The 23324-nt window shown below is 49.5% G+C and overlaps 1 protein-coding gene across 11 annotated transcripts in view; it reads left to right on the plus strand.

The window, feature by feature from the left end:
- Window positions 1-23324, plus strand: part of LOC134995897 (zinc finger protein 768-like) — a 923052-nt gene that overhangs the window by 716763 nt on the left and 182965 nt on the right. For all 11 annotated transcript variants that reach the window (XM_063951146.1, XM_063951148.1, XM_063951151.1 and 8 more), the window contains 2 exons: window positions 17942-18042; window positions 18202-18271. In XM_063951146.1, the coding sequence (XP_063807216.1) occupies window positions 17942-18042; window positions 18202-18271 (171 nt within the window). The remainder of the gene's footprint in view (window positions 1-17941; window positions 18043-18201; window positions 18272-23324) is intronic.

A 23324-nucleotide genomic window follows, 5' to 3' on the forward strand; every position in this document is an offset into this window, starting at 1 on the left:
TTTCAATGGTGGGAACTTTGCCGTCAGCGGTGGGGTTACCCGCGGTCAGCCGCTGACCGGCGGGTGACCTCACCGCTAGCCGCAAAGTTCCCACCATTGAATATAATGGACGGAGCTGTGCGATGCGCTGTCACAGCACAGACAGCGCACAGCCAATCAGGTGAGCGCCACGGAAGTAGCGCTTCCTGATTGGCTGAAGGGACTTCAGTGACAGGAGTCACGTGGTGTCCCGGCATTCGGTGTAAGGGGTCTCATGTGTCAGCATGGGACCCCTTTCAGTCCGGTGGTCCGTGTGTCCGTTTTCTTTTTTTGCCAAGTACGTGGATTTATCTCTGGACCCTGGCTGAGGTGAGTATATTGATCTTTTCTTTTCAGGTATCCGTGGATTCTACATGGAGAAGAGGACCGATGTCGGCGTGTGAACATAGGTAAGTATGTGTGTGTCGGCAGTGTGTAATAAAGTTTTACTGTCACGGTGTCTGTGTCCTGTTTTTATTTGGGTATTTTTTTCCCAGTAGAACTACAGGTACCAGCGGGTCCGTTTTTCTCCCGCATGCTGGTACTTGTGGTTCTCCAAGTACCAGCTTGCGGGGGAGGCTTGCTGGGACTTGTAGTTCTTCTGGAAAAAACATATTCTTGTCATTTTACTCTAGGCTATCAGCCTCCCATCCGCAGCCATTGGATGGGGGGGACAGCCTCGGGCTTCACCCCTGGCCCTTGGGTGGCTGGGGGGGGGGGGGGACCCGTTGATTGAAGGGGTCCCCACTCCCCCAGGGTACCCCGGCCAGGGGTGACTAGTTGGATATTTAATGCCACGGCCGCAGGGCACTGCATAAAAGTGACCCCCGGCTGTGGCATTATCTGTCCAGCTAGTGGAGCCCGATGCTGGTGTAAAAAATACGGGGGACCCCTACTCTTTTTGTCCCCCGTATTTTTTGCACCAGGCGCAGAGCCCGGTGCTGGTTTTAAAAATACGGGGGATCCCTGCCCAATTTCCCCCCCGCATTTTTGGAACCAGGACCAGCTCGAAGAGCCCGAGGCTGGTTATGCTTTGGAGGGGGGACCCCACGCCATTTTTTTTTCTCGTGTTTTTCCTGTTTTTTTAAATCGCGGCAAAATCCGGCAAATCGGCCGTTTTTCGCCCGCGGGACTGTCGAATCCGTTTTTCATTGAATATGGTGAATTCCGGCAGCCACCTGCCGGAATTCACCTGTCGAATTGTGTCGAATTTAAAAACGGCGATAATTTGCCGCGATTCGCCGTGAATTGCATATACCCCTTAATACGCAATTGGCGTATGGGGTACCGTAAGGGTACGCACTTAGCGTAGCATACGCTCGGCCGTGATCGAGACGCACATGCGGCACGCTTGCTCACAGCTTACGCTTGGTGTCGAGCACGCTATAGGCGAGCGACTACCGTAATGCTATGCTACCAGCGTAGCGGACGCTCGGGACCACGAGGAGATCACGAGCGGCGCAGACGCTCACAAGATGATAATCAGTAAACCTTGAATGTAACACACAGAAAGGATACTCTTATGTTGTAAACCTTGTTCTGAAACACTGTAGCGATATAACGCTGCTTAACCTGATTAACACTAAAGCTGTTTGAGCGATCGAGACGCTCCTATTACCCACTGCAATGTAATGAACACACCATACCGTGCTAAGGTTCCAACACCTTTACTAACAAGCTTTTAAGTTATATTGAAAAAGGTAAACAGTTCACAAGTCATACACTACAAACTAACATATAATTCTAACAGATTATCTAGACCGAAATATACAATAACGTTACAATCTTATACTAAAAAGAGAGAGAGAATGTGGCCAATACAAACAAAGAGCGAGATGATTACAGAGAATTACTTACACACACTGGGAATGATCGCTGCGCTGCTTTCTGGTACCAGCTCCAAGTTAGTCAAGATGAAAACCGTTTGTGGAGAGTGAGAGAGAGCGCTGTCCAGGCTGGCTGATCTTATATACACTGAGTACAGTATACTACAAAGGGACCTATAATCTCATTGTTCATTGGACACAGGAATGTCTCCTCGCATCATAACAAAAGGTCATAGGTTAGTTTGAACAGGTGGGCTGTGACTATATCAAACTGCTCAGGTGGGAGGGAATCTGAAGATTCCCGCCGCATGGGTAATGAATCGCAAATATAGTAAATGTCCAGAAAATACTAATGGCCATATCTATATGCAGGAGCGATTAATCTTTACCTAACCAGCACCGGATTGTTTCTAATAAAATGTTCTTTAGTTAGGTACCAGACACAGCTGTTCAAACCCTGTCTGACCCTTCGTACCATACAAAGAGGAATTCCTCTGTCCAGCGACCATTTACATTAAACCAACTTACAGTCATTATTAAGGGGAACATTACCTATAAAACCTGCTATATGGATTTATTAAGGAGCGATTGAGTCGCTCGCTAGACGCACACAAACTCTACCGTAAGTGCACATACCATGCGCTCGAGCGCACGCCCGTAGAGGCGCCGTCACGCATTTGCGAGTATGTGCACGCACGCCAGTGAAAGTGCATGTGCAACGGGCAAGCGCATGAGGTGAATATATGGCAACGTGCAGCATGATATTTTTCTGACTTTTGACAGTATGTTTGTGCTACCCTGTCAGAATGGGATTACTGATGTGTTTTATGTTCTCTTGCTATCAATAAGTTTAACATATGAGGTGAGGAGGGCGTATACTAGGTGGCAACCCGAGCGGATGTGCTTTTAGTCAGCTCCTGCTTGGGGGACCCGATTTTGCCTGCTTTATCTGTCATCCAGCCCTGAATCGGAGCCCTAAAGTGCTTACCCCACCTGCACCTAGATCGACTGCAGTTGAGGTTTTGGCCGCAGAGTCGGGGGACGTTTTGGTGGTTTCTGCAGGTTGCGGCCTACCTCCTTCCTCAGTTAGTCTTTGCCAACCGCCTGAGACGCGCTTCTGGTGCTGAGGTCCGAACACACCCATTGGGCTGCTGAACGATCAGTGCCGTATTCCCTTTCCCCTCACTGCTCTCCATTCTACAAGGCAGTGCTGCTGCTATTGGAGGCACACATATTATGCAACTCTCACGAGGAGCTGGGCTATAGTGTCACCCTCAACCAGCCTGCTAATTATTGGGAGTTGTGGCCCCCTAGCTTATGTACAGGTAGTGGCTGCTGAATATAAGCCTTAATAGTATAAATATTAATTTGAAATAAGTCTACAGCCCTGTGCCTTTTTGAGACACCTGCTCCTCTTCCTGAGGCTTCCTACACCCTTTGTTTACCTCAGCTGGGCGGGATCGGTGATCCCCTGCGGCTGAATGTTGAGATCTCTGACCCACAGACTTCACAGCCGGCCATCTTGGACCCGACACCAACAGGGACAAACGCAGCATTTCCCTGCACTACAAGCGATTTCAATACCTAGATCTCAGTGGGACAGCTAGTATTACACCCTCCCAGTGACAAGAGCAGAGTTACACTACACTCGCCCTGATAATCGTTTCCACTCACGGAATTGATACCACGGAGAATTCACCATATCTGTATGTTGGCTGGCTGGAATAACTCCCTAAAGCTCCTTCTCTTTTCCTGTGGGATAATAAGAAAGTTATATCCACAGCCTTCATTTTACAATATGGCTGACTGTTGGCTCTGTCACTCTGTCTATTCTGTTGGCTCATCCACTCTGCCTAGCTGTGGTTTTATAATAAGATTTTACTTACCGATAAATCTATTTCTCGTAGTCCGTAGTGGATGCTGGGGACTCCGTCAGGACCATGGGGATCAGCGGCTCCGCAGGAGACAGGGCACAAAAATAAAGCTTTAGGATCAGGTGGTGTGCACTGGCTCCTCCCCCTATGACCCTCCTCCAAGCCTCAGTTAGGATACTGTGCCCGGACGAGCGTACACAATAAGGAAGGATTTTGAATCCCGGGTAAGACTCATACCAGCCACACCAATCACACCGTACAACTTGTGATCTGAACCCAGTTAACAGTATGACAACGTAGGAGCCTCTGAACAGACGGCTCACAACAAGAACAACCCGATTTTTTGGTAACAATAACTATGTACAAGTATTGCAGACAATCCGCACTTGGGATGGGCGCCCAGCATCCACTACGGACTACGAGAAATAGATTTATCGGTAAGTAAAATCTTATTTTCTCTAACGTCCTAGTGGATGCTGGGGACTCCGTCAGGACCATGGGGATTATACCAAAGCTCCCAAACGGGCGGGAGAGTGCGGATGACTCTGCAGCACCGAATGAGAGAACTCCAGGTCCTCTTTAGCCAGGGTATCAAATTTGTAGAATTTTACAAACGTGTTCTCCCCCGACCACGTAGCTGCTCGGCAGAGTTGTAATGCCGAGACCCCTCGGGCAGCCGCCCAGGATGAGCCCACCTTCCTTGTGGAATGGGCCTTGACAGATTTAGGCTGTGGCAGGCCTGCCACAGAATGTGCAAGTTGAATTGTGCTACAAATCCAACGAGCAATCGTCTGCTTAGAAGCAGGAGCACCCAGCTTGTTGGGTGCATAGAGTATAAACAGCGAGTCAGATTTTCTGACTCCAGCCGTCCTTGAAATATATATTTTCAATGCCCTGACAACGTCCAGCAACTTGGAATCCTCCAAATCGCTAGTAGCCGCAGGCACCACAATAGGCTGGTTCAGGTGAAACGCTGACACCACCTTAGGCAGAAAATGAGGACGCGTCCGCAGTTCTGCCCTGTCCGAATGGAAAATCAGATATGGGCTTTTATACGATAAAGCCGCCAATTCTGACACTCTCCTGGCTGAAGCCAGGGCCAGTAGCATGGTTACTTTCCATGTAAGATATTTCAAATCCGCCGATTTGAGTGGCTCAAACCAATGGGATTTGAGAAAATCCAAAACTACATTAAGGTCCCACGGAGCCACTGGGGCCACAACCGGGGGCTGTATATGTAGTACTCCTTTTACAAAAGTCTGGACTTCAGGAACTGAAGCCAATTCTTTCTGGAAGAAAATCGACAGGGCCGAAATTTGAACCTTAATGGACCCCAACTTGAGGCCCATAGACAATCCTGTTTGCAGGAAATGTAGGAATCGACCCAATTGAAATTCCTCCGTGGGGGCCTTCCTGGCCTCACACCACGCAACATATTTTCTCCAAATGCGGTGATAATGTTGTGCAGTCACCTCCTTCCTGGCTTTAACCAGTGTAGGAATGACCTCTTCTGGAATGCCTTTTTCCCTTAGAATTCGGCGTTCAACCGCCACGCCGTCAAACGCAGCCGCGGTAAGTCTTGGAATAGACACGGTCCCTGCTGAATCAGGTCCCGTCTTAGAGGTAGAGGCCACGGATTTTCCGTGAGCATCTCCTGAAGTTCCGGGTACCAAGTTCTTCTTGGCCAATCCGGAGCCACGAGTATCGTTCTTACTCCCCTTTGCCGTATAATTCTCAGTACTTTGGGTATGAGAGGCAGAGGAGGAAACACATACACTGACTGGAACACCCACGGTGTTACCAGAGCGTCCACAGCTATTGCCTGAGGGTCTCTTGACCTGGCGCAATACCTGTCCAGTTTTTTGTTGAGGCGAGACGCCATCATATCCACCTTTGGTTTTTCCCAACGGTTCACAATCATGTGGAAGACTTCTGGATGAAGTCCCCACTCTCCCGGGTGTAGATCGTGTCTGCTGAGGAAGTCTGCTTCCCAGTTGTCCACTCCCGGAATGAACACTGCTGACAGTGCTATCACATGATCTTCCGCCCAGCGAAGAATCCTTGCAGCTTCTGCCATTGCTCTCCTGCTTCTTGTGCCGCCCTGTCTGTTTACGTGGGCGACTGCCGTGATGTTGTCCGACTGGATCAACACCGGCTGACCCTGAAGCAGGGGTTTTGCCAGGCTTAGAGCATTGTAAATCGCTCTTAGCTCCAGTATATTTATGTGAAGAGACATCTCCAGGCTTGACCATACTCCCTGGAAGTTTCTTCCCTGTGTGACCGCTCCCCAGCCTCTCAGACTGGCATCCGTGGTCACCAGGACCCAGTCCTGTATGCCGAATCTGCGGCCTTCTAACAGATGAGCACTCTGCAACCACCACAGAAGAGACACCCTTGTCCGTGGCGATAAGGTTATCCGCTGATGCATCTGCAGATGCGATCCGGACCATTTGTCCAGCAGATCCCACTGAAAAGTTCGTGCGTGGAATCTGCCGAATGGGATTGCTTCGTAAGAAGCCACCATCTTTCCCAGGACTCTTGTGCATTGATGCACAGACACTTTTCCTGGTTTTAGGAGGTTCCTGACAAGTTCGGATAACTCCTTGGCTTTCTCCTCCGGAAGAAACACCTTTTTCTGAACCGTGTCCAGAATCATTCCCAGGAACAGCAGACGTGTTGTCGGGGTCAACTGAGATTTTGGAAAATTCAGAATCCACCCGTGTTGTTGCAGCACTACTTGGGTTAGTGCTACTCCGTCCTCCAGCTGTTCTCTGGACCTTGCCCTTATCAGGAGATCGTCCAAGTAAGGGATAATTAATACGCCTCTTCTTCGCAGAAGAATCATCATTTCGGCCATTACCTTGGTAAAGACCCGAGGTGCCGTGGACAATCCAAACGGCAGCGTCTGAAACTGATAATGACAGTTTTGCACCACGAACCTGAGGTACCCTTGATGTGAAGGGCAAATTGGGACATGCAGGTAAGCATCTTTTATGTCCAGGGACACCATAAAGTCCCCTTCTTCCAGATTCGCTATCACTGCTCTGAGTGATTCCATCTTGAACTTGAATTTTTGTATGTACAGGTTCAAAGATTTCAGATTTAGAATAGGTCTTACCGAGCCGTCCGGCTTCGGTACCACAAATAGCGTGGAGTAATACCCCTTTCCCTGTTGTAGGAGGGGTACCTTGACTATCACCTGCTGAAAAAACAGCTTGTGAATGGCTTCCAATACCGTCGCCCTGTCTGAGGGAGACGTTGGCAAAGCAGACTTTAGGAACCGGCGAGGGGGAGACTTCTCGAATTCCAACCTGTAACCCTGAGATACTACCTGCAGGATCCAGGGGTCCACCTGTGAGCAAGCCCACTGCGCGCTGAAATTCTTGAGTCGACCCCCCACCGTTCCGGAGTCCGCTTGTAAAGCCCCAGCGTCATGCTGAGGGCTTTGCAGAACCCGCGGAGGGCTTCTGTTCCTGGGAAGGAGCTGCTTGCTGCCCTCTCTTACCGTTTCCTCTGCCTCGGGGCAGATATGACTGTCCTTTTGCCCGCTTGTTCTTATAGGTCCGAAAGGACTGCGGCTGAAAAGACGGTGTCTTTTTCTGTTGGGAGGGGGTCTGAGGTAAAAAGGTGGATTTCCCGGCAGTTGCCGTGGCCACCAAATCTGATAGACCGACGCCAAATAATTCCTCCCCTTTATACGGCAATACTTCCATATGCCGTTTGGAATCCGCATCACCTGACCACTGTCGTGTCCATAAACTTCTTCTGGCAGATATGGACATCGCACTTACTCTCGATGCCAGAGTGCAAATATCCCTCTGAGCATCTCGCATATAAAGAAAAGCATCCTTTAATTGCTCTAAAGTCTGTAAAATACTGTCCCTATCCAGGGTATCAATATTTTCAGTCAGGGAATCCGACCAGACCACCCCAGCACTGCACATCCAGGCTGAGGCGATGGCTGGTCGCAGTATAACACCAGTATGTGTGTATATACTTTTTAGGGTAGTTTCCAGCCTCCTATCAGCTGGATCCTTGAGGGCGGCCCGTATCAGGAGACGGTAACGCCACTTGTTTTGATAAGCGTGTGAGCGCCTTATCCACCTTAGGGGGTGTTTCCCAGCGCGCCCTAACCTCTGGCGGGAAAGGGTATAATGCCAATAACTTTTTTGAAATTAGCACTTTTCTATCTGGGTTAACCCACGCTTCATCACATACATCATTCAATTCCTCTGATTCAGGAAAAACTACAGGTAGTTTTTTCACCCCCCACATAATACCCCTTTTTGTGGTACTTGTAGTATCAGAGATATGCAAAGCCTCCTTCATTGCCGTGATCATATAACGTGTGGCCCTACTGGAAAATACGTTTGTTTCTTCACCGTCGACACTAGATTCAGTGTCCGTGTCTGGGTCTGTGTCGACCGACTGAGGTAAAGGGCGTTTTACAGCCCCTGACGGTGTCTGAGACGCCTGGGCAGGTACTAACTGGTTTTCCGGCCGTCTCATGTCGTCAACCGATTTTTGTAATGTGCTGACATTATCACGTAATTCCATAAACAAAGCCATCCATTCCGGTGTCGACTCCCTGGGGGGTGACATCACCATTACCGGCAATTGCTCAGCCTCCACACCAACATCGTCCTTATACATGTCGACACACACGTACCGACACACAGCAGACACACAGGGAATGCTCTATTGAAGACAGGACCCCACTAGCCCTTTGGGGAGACAGAGGGAGAGTTTGCCAGCACACACCCAAGCGCTATAATATATATGGGAACAACCCTATATAAGTGTTGTATCCTTATAGCAGCTTAAATATAGTAATATCGCCAAAAAAAGTGCCCCCCCTCTCTGTTTTACCCTGTTTCTGTAGTGCAGTGCAGGGGAGAGTCCTGGGAGCCTTCCTCACAGCGGAGCTGAGCAGGAAAATGGCGCTGTGTGCTGAGGAGAATAAGCCCCGCCCCCTATTTCGGCGGGCTCTTCTCCGGAGTTTGTGAGATCTGGCAGGGGTTAAATACATCCATATAGCCTCAAGGGCTATATGTGATGTATTTTTAGCCATAAAAAGGTATTATACATTGCTGCCCAGGGTGCCCCCCCAGCGCCCTGCACCCTCCGTGACTGCTGTGTGAAGTGTGCTGACAACAATGGCGCACAGCTGCAGTGCTGTGCGCTACCTCAGGAAGACTGAAAAGTCTTCTGCCGCCTGCTTCTGGACCTCTTCCATCTTAGGCATCTGCAAGGGGGGTCGGCGGCGCGGCTCCGGGACCGGACTCCATGGCTGGGCCTGTGTTCGATCCCTCTGGAGCTAATGGTGTCCAGTAGCCTAAGAAGCCAATCCATCCTGCACGCAGGTGAGTTGACTTCTCTCCCCTAAGTCCCTCGATGCAGTGAGCCTGTTGCCAGCAGGACTCACTGAAAATAAAAAACCTAAAAACTTTTTCTAAGCAGCTCTTTAGGAGAGCCACCTAGATTGCACCCTGCTCGGACGGGCACAAAAACCTAACTGAGGCTTGGAGGAGGGTCATAGGGGGAGGAGCCAGTGCACACCACCTGATCCTAAAGCTTTATTTTTGTGCCCTGTCTCCTGCGGAGCCGCTGATCCCCATGGTCCTGACGGAGTCCCCAGCATCCACTAGGACGTTAGAGAAATATTGATTGGTGCTGAATTCCGATTTGAACCCTGAGGCCACGACACTCTGGACGCCACCAGCTCCCACATTTCTAAGTTATATGCTGTATAATTTCATGTCAACCGTGCTGGCCTAAATTCCTGCCTTTGGGACCTCTCCTTCAGAACCCGTCTGTGGATCTGTGTTGGTCTTTCATCGTTCCTACTACTTTTTGTATCTAGGAAAAAACAATGTGTTCCCTAATGCACACCGAGTGAAAAATATTACTACATAATAGTCAGATAATACGGAGATTTTAGTTGCGTATATCTGCAGATATAGGGTTATGCCCCCAGGCCGATCGACAAGGCTTCTCCGTCACTGGGGGTCTCTAATACTAGGTATGGGTCCGGGGTGCAGGACCCCATAACGTCGGCTCAGGTCGGCTACCCCAGGTCAGCACACAGGTGAGAATTAATAAGGGTTAATAAGAAGCACAGAAGTGCTATGTAGGTGGTGTGATTAAAATAATACAAAAATATATACAAAGTGATAGGGAAAATCATAAGTGTTAATAAAGTGTTAGGGTGTGCCGACCTGAAGCAGCCCAGCCATACCGACACAGGGGCCACCGCACCCCACACCCACCCCATAAATAATTACAAATATGTCTGGGTTAAATTCCGGGCATGGATGGGTCAGCATTAGGAGGGATTGCTGACTCCAGAGTGCCATAGGAGAAACTAGGGGTATCTCCAGGTAAGCTGGCTCTCAGATGCTGTAGGAGCCATTACCATGTGGCCTTACACTGGGAATTTAACCCAGACATATTTGTCATTATTTATGGGGTGGGTGTGGGGTGCGGTGGCCCCTGTGTCGGTATGGCTGGGTTAAATTCCCAGTGTAAGGCCACATGGTAATGGCTCCTACAGCTCCTAATGCTGACCCATCCATGCCTGGAATTTAACCCAGACATATTTGTAATTATTTATGGGGTGGGTGTGGGGTGCGGTGGCCCCTGTGTCGGTATGGCTGGGCTGCTTCAGGTCGGCACACCCTAACACTTTTTCTCTATCGACCTAAGTGGATGCTGGGGTTCCTGAAAGGACCATGGGGAATAGCGGCTCCGCAGGAGACAGGGCACAAAAGTAAAGCTTTTACAGGTCAGGTGGTGTGTACTGGCTCCTCCCCCTATGACCCTCCTCCAGACTCCAGTTAGATTTTTGCGCCCGGCCGAGAAGGGTGCAATTCTAGGTGGCTCTCATAAAGAGCTGCTTAGAGAGTTTAGCTTAGGTTTTTTATTTTACAGTGATTCCTGCTGGCAACAGGATCACTGCAACGAGGGACAGAGGGGAGAAGAAGTGAACTCACCTGCGTGCAGGATGGATTGGTTTCTTGGCTACTGGACATGAAGCTCCAGAGGGACGATCACAGGTACAGCCTGGATGGTCACCGGAGCCACGCCGCCGGCCCCCTCACAGATGCTGAAGCAAGAAGAGGTCCAGAATCGGCGGCTGAAGACTCCTGCAGTCTTCTTAAGGTAGCGCACAGCACTGCAGCTGTGCGCCATTTTCCTCTCAGCACACTTCACACGGCAGTCACTGAGGGTGCAGGGCGCTGGGGGGGGGGCGCCCTGGGAGGCAAATGAAAACCTTTAAAAAGGCTAAAAATACCTCACATATAGCCCCAGAGGCTATATGGAGATATTTACCCCTGCCTAAATGTACTAAATAGCGGGAGACGAGCCCGCCGAAAAAGGGGCGGGGCCTATCTCCTCAGCACACGGCGCCATTTTCTGTCACAGCTCCGCTGGTCAGGAAGGCTCCCAGGTCTCTCCCCTGCACTGCACTACAGAAACAGGGTATAACAGAGAGGGGGGGCAAAATAAATGGCAATATATTAATATAAAAGCAGCTATAAGGGAGCACTTAATCATAAGGCTATCCCTGTCATATATAGCGCTTTTTGGTGTGTGCTGGCAGACTCTCCCTCTGTCTCCCCAAAGGGCTAGTGGGTCCTGTCTTCGTATAGAGCATTCCCTGTGTGTCTGCTGTGTGTCGGTACGTGTGTGTCGACATGTATGAGGACGTTATTGGTGTGGAGGCGGAGCAATTGCCAAATATGAGGATGTCACCTCCTAGGGGGTCGACACCAGAATGGATGCCTTTATTTGTGGAATTACGGGATAGCGTCAACTCGCTTAAGCAGTCGTTTGCCGACATGAGGCGGCCGGACACTCAATTAGTGCCTGTCCAGGCGCCTCAAACACCGTCAGGGGCTGTAAAACGCCCCTTGCCTCAGTCGGTCGACACAGACCCAGACACAGGCACTGATTCCGGTGGTGAAGGTGACGAATCAACCGTATTTTCCAGTAGGGCCACACGTTATATGATTTTGGCAATAAAGGAGATGTTACATTTAGCTGATACTACAGGTACCACTAAACAGGGTATTATGTGGGGTGTGAAAAAACTACCAGTAGTTTTTACCGAATCAGAAGAATTAAATGACGTGTGTGATGAAGCGTGGGGTGCCCCGATAAAAAACTGCTAATTTCAAAGAAGTTATTGGCTTTATACCCTTTCCCGCCAGAGGTTAGGGAGCGCTGGGAAACACCTCCTAGGGTGGACAAAGCGCTAACACGCTTATCAAAACAAGTGGCGTTACCCTCTCCTGAGACGGCCGCACTTAAAGATCCATCAGATAGGAGGATGGAAAATATCCAAAAAGGTATATACACACATGCAGGTGTTATACTACGACCAGCTATTGCGACTGCCTGGATGTGCAGTGCTGGGGTAGTTTGGTCAGAGTCCCTGATCGAAAATATTGATACCCTGGACAGGGACAATATTTTACTGTCGTTAGAACAAATAAAGGATGCATTTCTTTATATGCGTGATGCACAGAGAGATATCTGCACACTGGCATCACGGGTAAGTGCTATGTCCATTTCGGCCAGAAGAGCTTTATGGACACGACAGTGGACAGGCGATGCGTAGAGGAGTTATTTGGGGTCGGTCTATCGGATTTGGTGGCCACGGCTACGGCCGGGAAATCCACCTTTCTACCTCAAGTCACTCCCCAACAGAAAAAGGCACCGACCTTTCAACCGCAGCCCTTTCGTTCCTTTAAAAATAAGAGAGCAAAGGGCTATTCATATCTGCCACGAGGCAGAGGACGAGGGAAGAGACAGCAACAGGCAGCTCCTTCCCAGGAACAGAAGCCCTCCCCGGCTTCTACAAAAGCCTCAGCATGACGCTGGGGCTTCGCAAGCGGACTCGGGGGCGGTAGGCGGTCGTCTCAAGAATTACAGCGCGCAGTGGGCTCACTCGCAGGTAAATCCCTGGATCCTGCAGATAATATCTCAGGGGTACAGGTTGAAATTAGAGACAGAGCCACCTCGCCGTTTCCTGAAGTCTGCTTTACCAACGTCCCCATCAGAAAGGGAGACGGTTTTGGAAGCCATTCACAAGCTGTATTCTCAGCAGGTGATAGTCAAGGTACCTCTTCTACAACAAGGGAAGGGGTATTATTCCACTCTTTTTGTGGTACCGAAGCCGGATGGCTCGGTAAGGCCTATTCTAAATCTGAAGTCCTTGAACCTGTACATAAAGAAGTTCAAGTTCAAGATGGAGTCACTCAGAGCAGTGATAGCGAACCTGGAAGAAGGGGACTTTATGGTATCCTTGGACATCAAGGATGCGTATCTCCACGTTCCAATTACCCCTCACACCAGGGGTACCTCAGGTTCGTTGTACAAAACTGTCACTATCAGTTTCAGACGCTGCCGTTTGGTTTGTCCACGGCACCTCGGGTCTTTACAAAGGTAATGGCCGAGATAATATTTCTTCTTCGAAGAAAAGGCGTATTAATTATCCCATACTTGGACGATCTCCTAATAAGGGCAAGGTCCAGAGAACAGCTAGAGATGGGTTTAGCACTATCTCAAGAGGTGCTAAAGCAGCACGGATGGATTCTGAATATTCCAAAATCCCAATTAATGCCGACAACTCGTCTGCTGTTCCTGGGGATGATTCTGGACACAGTTCAGAAAAAGGTTTTTCTTCCCGAAGAAAAAGCCAAGGAGTTATCTGACCTGGTCAGGAACCTCCTAAAACCAGGAAAGGTGTCTGTACATCAATGCACAAGAGTCCTGGGAAAAAATGGTAGCTTCTTACGAAGCAATCCCTTTCGGCAGATTCCATGCAAAGGGATCTGTTGGACAAATGGTCAGGGTCGCATCTTCAGATGCACCTGCGGATAACCCTGTCGCCGAGGACAAGGGTATCCCTTCTGTGGTGGTTGCAGGAGGCTCATCTATTGGAGGGCCGCAGATTCGGCATGCAGGATTGGATCCTGGTGACCACGGATGCCAGCCTGAGAGGCTGGGGAGCAGTCACACAGGGAAGAAATTTCCAGGGAGTGTGGTCGAGCCTGAAAAAGTCTCTTCACATAAGCATTCTGGAACTAAGAGCAATCTACAATGCTCTAAGCCAGGCGGAACCTCTGCTTCAAGGAAGACCGGTGTTGATCCAGTCGGACAACATCACGGCAGTCGCCCATGTAAACAGACAGGGCGGCACAAGAAGCAGGAGGGCAATGGCAGAAGCTGCCAGGATCCTTCGCTGGGCGGAGAATCACGTGATAGCACTGTCAGCAGTATTCATCCCGGGCGTGGACAACTGGGAAGCAGACTTCCTCAGCAGACACGACCTTCACCCGGGAGAGTGGGGAATTCATCCAGAAGTTTTCCACATGCTATTAAACCGTTGGGTAAAACCAATGGTGGACATGATGGCGTCTCGCCTCAACAAAACACTGGACAGGTATTGCGCCAGGTCAAGAGATCCGCAGGCAATAGCTGTGGACGCGCTGGTAACACCTTGGGTGTACCAGTCGGTATATGTGTTTCCTCCTCTGCCTCTCATACCAAAGGTATTGAGGATTATACGGCAAAGAGGAGTAAGACTAGTGGCTCCGGATTGGCCAAGAAGGACTTGGTACCCGGAACTTCAAGAGATGGTCACGGACGATCCGTGGCCTCTACTTCTGAGAAGGGACCTGCTTCAGCAGGGTCCTTGTCTTTTTCAAGACTTACCGCGGCTGCGTTTGACGGCATGGCGTTTGAATGCCAGATCCTAAAAGGAAAAGGCATTCCAGAAGAAGTCATTCCTACCTTGAGAAAGGCAAGGAAGGAAGTCACCGCGAAGCATTATCGCCGTATTTGGCGAAAATATGTTGCGTGGTGCGAGCAGCGGAGTGCTCCGATGGAGGAATTTCAACTGGGTCGTTTTCCTACATTTCCTGCAATCAGGATTGTCTATGGGTCTCAAATTGGGATCTATTAAGGTTCAAATTTCGGCCCTATCAATATTCTTCCAAAAAGAATTGGCCTCAGTCCCTGAGGTCCAGATTTTTATCAAAGGAGTACTGCATATACAGCCTCCTGTGGTGCCTAAGGTGGCACCGTGGGATCTAAATGTAGTTTTAGATTTCCTCAAATCCAATTGGTTTGAACCACTAAAGAATGTGGATTTGAAATATCTCACATGGAAAGTGACTATGTTACTGGCCCTGGCTTCGGCCGGGAGAGTATCTGAACTGGCGGCTTTGTTTTATAAAAGCCCTTATTTAATTTTCCATTCGACATAGGGCAGAGCTGCGGACGCGTCCGCATTTTCTCCCTAAGGTGGTATCAGCGTTTCACCTGAACCAGCCTATTGTAGTGCCTGCGGCTACAGACGACTTGAAGGACTCCAAGTTGTTGGACGTTGTCAGAGCCTTAAAAATATACATTTAAAGGACGGCTGGAGTCAGAAAATCTGACTCGCTGTTTATACTGTATGCACCCAACAAGTTGGGTGCACCTGCTTCTAAGCAGTCGATTGCTCGTTGGATTTGTAACAAAATTCAACTTGTACATTCTGTGGCAGGCCTGCCACAGCCTAAATCTGTTAAGGCCCATTCCGCAAGGAAGGTGGGCTCATCTTGGGCGGCTGCCCGAGGGGTCTCGGCATTACAACTCTGCCGAGCACTCTCCCGCCCGTTTGGGAGCTTTGGTATAATCCCCATGGTCCTTTCAGGAACCCCAGCATCCACTTAGGACGATAGAGAAAATAAGAATTTACTTACCGATAATTCTATTTCTCGGAGTCCGTAGTGGATGCTGGGCGCCCATCCCAAGTGCGGATTATCTGCAATACTTGTACATAGTTATTGTTAACTAATTCGGGTTATTGTTTAGGAAGCCATCTTTCAGAGGCTCCTCTGTTATCATACTGTTAACTGGGTTTAGATCACAAGTTGTACGGTGTGATTGGTGTGGCTGGTATGAGTCTTACCCGGGATTCAAAATCCTCCCTTATTGTGTACGCTCGTCCGGGCACAGTACCTAACTGGAGTCTGGAGGAGGGTCATAGGGGGAGGAGCCAGTACACACCACCTGACCTGTAGAAGCTTTACTTTTGTGCCCTGTCTCCTGCGGAGCCGCTATTCCCCATGGTCCTTTCAGGAACCCCAGCATCCACTACGGACTCCGAGAAATAGAATTATCTGTAAGTAAATTCTTATTATTAACACTTATGATTTTCCCTATCACTTTGTATATATTTTTGTATTATTTTAATCACACCACTTACATAGCACTTCTGTGCTTCTTATTAACCCTTATTAATTCTCACCTGTGTGCTGACCTGGGGTAGCCAACCTGTGCCGACGTTATGGGGTCCTGCACCCCGGACCCATACCTAGTATTAGGGACCCCCAGTGACGGAGAAGCCTTGTCGATCGGCCTGGGGGCATAACCCTATATCTGCAGATATACGCAACTAAGATCTCCGTATTATCTGACTATTATGTAGTAAAATATTTTTCACTCGGTGTGCATTAGGGAACACATTGTTTTTTCCTACACAGAATTACCCCTCCCTTTTAGCACCTGAGTGACATCACAATCTGCTTGAGTAGCTTACCATTTTGTGCATTTACTTTTTGTATCTGCATACCAAACTCTAGGCCGCACCTGGCAAATTTCTGGTCATGTCTAATAAAATAAGAAATCTGCTGCGACTACAATGCCAAGTACGTTTCCTACCTAATCCAAACCCTCCCAGCAGATAGAGTAGTCTGTCCCTTCATCTCCCATGTCGTCTTCAGAGATAGACTTTGACCCATCGATACAGGCGGTCCTTACCACTCTATTGTACTGGATTAAACATGTGAGGTGAGATGTGGGTGTATATAGGAACACTATAATAACAGTATAGTTAATGTAATGGCACGTATTGCCTATGAAATCATATAAAACATAACAGTGACCTGCAATAATGTAACTCCTGTAGCACATGTATTAGTGCAGCTGAGAGATGTCCTGGGGCTGGATGTTGGGGCAGGGACATGAGGGAACGACAGGAGATCAGCGGCCCTGGGGTAGGAGATCAGCGGCCCTGGGGTAGGGTCCTGTGTGGTGTGTGGTCCGGCCTGTGTGTGTGAGGGGCCATCTCCCGTATACAGGCGGCGACCTGTACTGACAGCAGCACCTGATTGGTGCGTGATATATGTACACGCTTTCCTTTACTCCAGCACGTTTGGGGCTATCTTACATAGCAGCGGCAGCAGGTAGGGTCTTCTCTACAGCACAGGACAGCCGGGGGATGGCTGAGTGTTAGGTCTTATCTGTAGGTACCAGATGTACAGCAGGTGCAGGCGTCTTGCCTGGATGAGTGGTGTAACATGGGGCATTTCCTACACCAGTGGTTCCCAAACTTTTTTGAATCACGGCACCCTAGAATATCATGATTTTATTTACGGCACCCCATGGCAAAAAGTTTATTTTTGAGAAATGTAAGGCCTAATTCAAGGTTGATTGCAAAATAGCATTTTCCTCTAATAGGCAAAACCATGTGCACTGCAGGGGGGGCAGATATAACATGTACAGAGAGATTTAGATTTGGGTGGGTTATATTGTTTCTGTGCAGGGTAAATACTGGCTGCTTTACTTTTACACTGTAATTTAGATGTCCGTTTCTACACAGCCCACCCAAATCTAACACACTCTGCACATGTTACATCTGCCCCCCCCCCCCCCCCCCCCCCCTGCAGTGCACATGGTTTAGCCCTTTAGAGGAAATTTTATTTTGCAATCAGCCTTGAATTAGGCCCTTAGAAAGAAATATTGAATTAAGTAAATTGTGTTTATGTCATCCTTAGGTTCAATTTTGTGGTGAGGGACAAGATTTGCTTCTGTTTGTCCACATATTTTCTGATTGACAGCCACCAGCATTGGTTTTGCCAATTACATTGACCATAAATAATTTCACTTGGTCCTGGACCACCAACCTGAGGCACCCCAGGGTTACACGGTACACAGTTTGAGAACCACTGGCCTATACACTTACACAAGTTACTATGCGGTAATTGTGGCCAATGATTCCTGTAACATGTCCAGGCTGAGTCAGTGTGTGACCTACATGTAACCTTGTACTCGGTGGCAGGCGGTGGTCTCCTCATTACTCAGTAGGGAAGTCCTCACCTCCCCACTGACTGTACATAGAATCACTATACTTACTGTAATGTAATGTTCTGTATCCATTCCCCGCAGGTGGGTGCAGCTCTAGAACTCCCGCAGACCCCTGTGAGACCCCTCTGTACTCTCCGGGCTGTATAGAGGAAGAGAACAGGACTGTGACACAGGAATATCAGGTAGAGGAACCTGCTCTGACCTCTCCTCCTCGCACATCCGCTCCTCACATTGCAGGATATTGTGTTATTCCCATGTCCCCGCCCTGTGTGTGTCCTATAGAGATGTCCCGTGTAACGTGTGGGTGGGACACGTATGTGACACATGTTCTTGTATGACAGGATGAGCCGGGACACGTGATTTATCACCGGCAGTGTAAGGAAGAGGCCGTTCCTGCTGAGATCAGCCCAGGTGAGAGAGACGCAGACGCTCTGGGGATATAATATTGCTGTATGGGGAGAAGTATTTATATTACTGGAGATGTGGCTTATATTGTGACGTTACATACATGGGAGGGAAGAGCAGCTTATCTCAGCGCTATAACATGGAAACACATGACAAGATATTGAGACAGTTGTACATCACAGCCGCCATCTTTACCATGCAGTGTCGTCTCTTCATTTCTGAGGTCACCGCGTGTAATCGCCGGTGTGGAACGGCCACAAGTAGCGTACTGCAGAGATGTACACAATTAGTCATAGCTCAGTGAGGGCTATGGGGATACGTGGCGGAATATTGGGTTCGGTAATCACTCCAGGAAGAGGAGTGGAGGGTACAATGGCACCTTTATTACACATGTGTAGTATACCCCATAGGTCTAATAGAGGTGAGTAAGCACAGATCCTGTATCTCACCATGAAGCACAGAGATTCCAGATGGTGTAAGGGTCACTGCTGCCCTCCTTGCACCCATTCTGCCAGATCTGGGGAATTTTCTGTACCCAGACTAGAGCTTCTGGTAGCGCTGGATTACAGGCTACGTGGTGAAAGCTTGGGAGGCTTTGTTAGGCGTCACAGAGTTAGGATATAGGAGTGTACTAGGTACTGGATAAGGGTGGCTGTGAGCTGATGTATCTTAAGATGATAATTAGAGTGAATCTATTATTAGAAGTGACTTCACTCCCCCCGTCATCCGTCCCCATAGCCTTCATGCTAATATGGACGAGATTTCTCATACGTCCTAGAGGATGCTGGGGTCCCCTTCAGTACCATGGGGTATAGACGGTTTCGCAGGAGCCATGGACACTTTAAGACTTTTTCTCTAACGTCCTAAGTGGATGCTGGGGACTCCGAAAGGACCATGGGGAATAGCGGCTCCGCAGGAGACTGGGCACAAAAGTAAAAGCTTTAGGACTACCTGGTGTGCACTGGCTCCTCCCCCTATGATTCTCCTCCAAGCCTCAGTTAGATTTTTGTGCCCGGCCGAGAAGGGTGCATTCTAGGACTCTCCTGAGTTTCTAAGAAAAAGTTTAGTTTTAGGTTTTTTATTTTCAGTGAATCCTGCTGGCAACAGGTTCACTGCACCGAGGGACTAAGGGGAGAAGAAGCGAACTCACCTGCGTGCAGAGTGGATTGGGCTTCTTAGGCTACTGGACATTAGCTCCAGAGGGACGATCACAGGCCCAGCCATGGATGGGTCCCAGAGCCGCGCCGCCGGCCCCCTTACAGAGCCAGAAGACTGAAGAGGTCCGGAAAATCGGCGGCAGAAGACGTCCTGTCTTCAATAAGGTAGCGCACAGCACCGCAGCTGTACGCCATTGCTCTCAGCACACTTCACACTCCGGTCACTGAGGGTGCAGGGCGCTGGGGGGGGCGCCCTGAGACGCAATAAAAACACCTTAGATGGCAAAAAAATACATCACATATAGCTCCTGGGCTATATGGATGCATTTAACCCCTGCCAATTTTTCCTTAAAAAAGCGGGAGAAAGGCCGCCGAGAAGGGGGCGGAGCCTATCTCCTCAGCACACTGGCGCCATTTTCCCTCACAGCTCCGTTGGAGGGAAGCTTCCTGACTCTCCCCTGCAGTCCTGCACTACAGAAACAGGGTAAAACAAGAGAGGGGGGGCACTAAATTGGCAGATAAATCTATACAGCAGCTATATAAGGGAAAAACACTTATATAAGGTTATCCCTTTATATATATATAGCGCTCTGGTGTGTGCTGGCAAACTCTCCCTCTGTCTCCCCAAAGGGCTAGTGGGGTCCTGTCCTCTATCAGAGCATTCCCTGTGTGTGTGCTGTGTGTCGGTACGTTGTGTCGACATGTATGAGGAGGAAAATGGTATGGAGGCGGAGCAATTGCCTGTAATAGTGATGTCACCCCCTAGGGAGTCGACACCTGACTGGATGGTCTTATGGAAGGAATTACGTGATAGTGTCAGCACTTTACAAAAGACTGTTGACGACATGAGACAGCCGGCAAATCAGTTATTACCTGTACAGGCGTCTCAAACACCGTCAGGGGCTCTAAAGCGCCCGTTACCTCAGATGGTCGACACAGACCCAGACACGGACACTGACTCCAGTGTCGACGGTGAGGAAACAAACGTATTTTCCAGTAGGGCCACACGTTACATGATCACGGCAATGAAGGAGGTTTTGAACATTTCTGATACTACAAGTACCACAAAAAAGGGTATTATGTGGGGTGTGAAAAACTACCTGTAGTTTTTCCTGAATCAGATGAATTAAATGAGGTGTGTGATGAAGCGTGGGTTTCCCCCGATAAAAAACTGCTAATTTCTAAAAAATTATTGGCATTATACCCTTTCCCGCCAGAGGTTAGGGCGCGTTGGGAAACACCCCCTAGGATAGATAAGGCGCTCACACGCTTATCAAAACAAGTGGCGTTACCGTCTCCTGATACGGCCGCCCTCAAGGAACCAGCTGATAGGAAGCTGGAAAATATCCTAAAAAGTATATACACACATACTGGTATTATACTGCGACCAGCAATCGCCTCAGCCTGGATGTGCAGTGCTGGGGTGGCTTGGTCGGATTCCCTGACTGAAAATATTGATACCCTGGACAGGGACAATATATTATTGACTATAGAGCATTTAAAGGATGCATTTCTATATATGCGAGATGCACAGAGGGATATTTGCACTCTGGCATCAAGAGTAAGTGCGCTGTCCATTTCTGCCAGAAGAGGGTTATGGACGCGACAGTGGTCAGGTGATGCGGATTCCAAACGGCATATGGAAGTATTGCCGTATAAAGGGGAGGAGTTATTTGGGGTCGGTCTATCGGACCTGGTGGCCACGGCAACGGCTGGGAAATCCACCTTTTTACCCCAGGTCGCCTCTCAGCAGAAAAAGACACCGTCTTTTCAGGCTCAGTCCTTTCGTCCCCATAAGGGCAAGCGGGTAAAAGGCCACTTATATCTGCCCCGGGGCAGAGGAAGGGGAAAAAGACTGCAGCAGGCAGCCTCTTCCCAGGAACAGAAGCCCTCCCCCGCTTCTGCCAAGTCCTCAGCATGACGCTGGGGCCTTACAAGCGGACTCAGGCACGGTGGGGGCCCGTCTCAAGAATTTCAGCGCGCAGTGGGCTCACTCGCAAGTGGACCCCTGGATCCTGCAGGTAGTATCTCAGGGGTACAAATTGGAATTCGAGACGTCTCCCCCTCGCCGGTTCCTGAAGTCTGCCTTACCAACGTCTCCCTCTGACAGGGAGGCGGTATTGGAAGCCATGCACAAGCTGTATTCCCAGCAGGTGATACTCAAGGTACCCCTCCTACAACAGGGAAAGGGGTATTATTCCACGCTGTTTGTGGTACCGAAGCCGGACGGCTCGGTGAGACCTATTTTAAATCTGAAATCCTTGAACACTTACATACAAAGGTTAAAATTCAAGATGGAGTCACTCAGAGCAGTGATAGCGAACCTGGAAGAAGGGGACTATATGGTGTCTCTGGACATCAAGGATGCTTACCTCCATGTCCCAATTTGCCCTTCTCACCAAGGGTACCTCAGGTTTGTGGTACAGAACTGTCACTATCCGTTTCAGACGCTGCCGTTTGGATTGTCCACGGCACCCCGGGTCTTTACCAAGGTAATGGCCGAAATGATGATTCTTCTTCGAAGAAAAGGCGTCTTAATTATCCCTTACTTGGACGATCTCCTGATAAGGGCAAGGTCCAGAGAACAGTTAGAGGTCGGAGTAGCACTATCTCAAGTAGTACTACAACAGCACGGGTGGATTCTAAATATTCCAAAATCGCAGCTGATTCCGACGACACGTCTGCTGTTCCTAGGGATGATTCTGGACACAGTCCAGAAAAAGGTGTTTCTCTCGGAGGAGAAAGCCAGGGAGTTATCCGACCTAGTCAGGAACCTCCTAAAACCAGGCCAAGTGTCAGTGCATCAATGCACAAGGGTCCTGGGAAAAATGGTGGCTTCTTACGAAGCGATTCCATTCGGCAGATTCCACGCAAGAACTTTTCAGTGGGATCTGCTGGACAAATGGTCCGGATCGCATCTTCAAATGCATCAGCGGATAACCCTGTCTCCAAGGACAAGGGTGTCTCTCCTGTGGTGGTTGCAGAGTGCTCATCTTCTAGAGGGCCGCAGATTCGGCATTCAGAACTGGGTCCTGGTGACCACGGATGCCAGCCTGAGAGGCTGGGGAGCAGTCACACAGGGAAGAAATTTCCAGGGCTTGTGGTCAAGCATGGAAACGTCACTTCACATAAATATCCTGGAACTAAGGGCCATTTACAATGCCCTAAGTTAGGCAAGGCCTCTGCTTCAGGGTCAGCCGGTGTTGATCCAGTCGGACAACATCACGGCAGTCGCCCACGTAAACAGACAGGGCGGCACAAGAAGCAGGAGGGCAATGACGGAAGTTGCAAGGATTCTTCGCTGGGCGGAAAATCATGTGATAGCACTGTCAGCAGTGTTCATTCCGGGAGTGGACAACTGGGAAGCAGACTTCCTCAGCAGACACGACCTCCACCCGGGGGAGTGGGGACTTCACCCAGAAGTCTTCCACATGATTGTGAACCGTTGGGAAAAACCAAAGGTGGACATGATGGCGTCCCGCCTCAACAAAAAACTGGACAGATATTGCGCCAGGTCAAGGGACCCTCAGGCAATAGCTGTGGACGCTCTGGTAACACCGTGGGTGTACCAGTCAGTGTATGTGTTCCCCCCTCTGCCTCTCATACCCAAGGTACTGAGAATCATAAGAAGGAGAGGAGTAAGGACTATACTCGTAGCTCCGGATTGGCCAAGAAGGACTTGGTACCCGGAACTTCAAGAGATGCTCACGGAGGACCCGTGGCCTCTACCTCTAAGAAAGTACCTGCTTCTGCAGGGACCCTGTCTGTTCCAAGACTTACCGCGGCTGCGTTTGACGGCATGGCGGTTGAACGCCGGATCCTGAAGGAAAAAGGCATTCCGGATGAAGTCATCCCTACCCTGATCAAAGCCAGGAAGGATGTAACTGTGCAACATTATCACC

Source organism: Pseudophryne corroboree, chromosome 2, assembly GCF_028390025.1.
Source record: "Pseudophryne corroboree isolate aPseCor3 chromosome 2, aPseCor3.hap2, whole genome shotgun sequence".
Classification (NCBI taxonomy): domain Eukaryota; kingdom Metazoa; phylum Chordata; class Amphibia; order Anura; family Myobatrachidae; genus Pseudophryne; species Pseudophryne corroboree.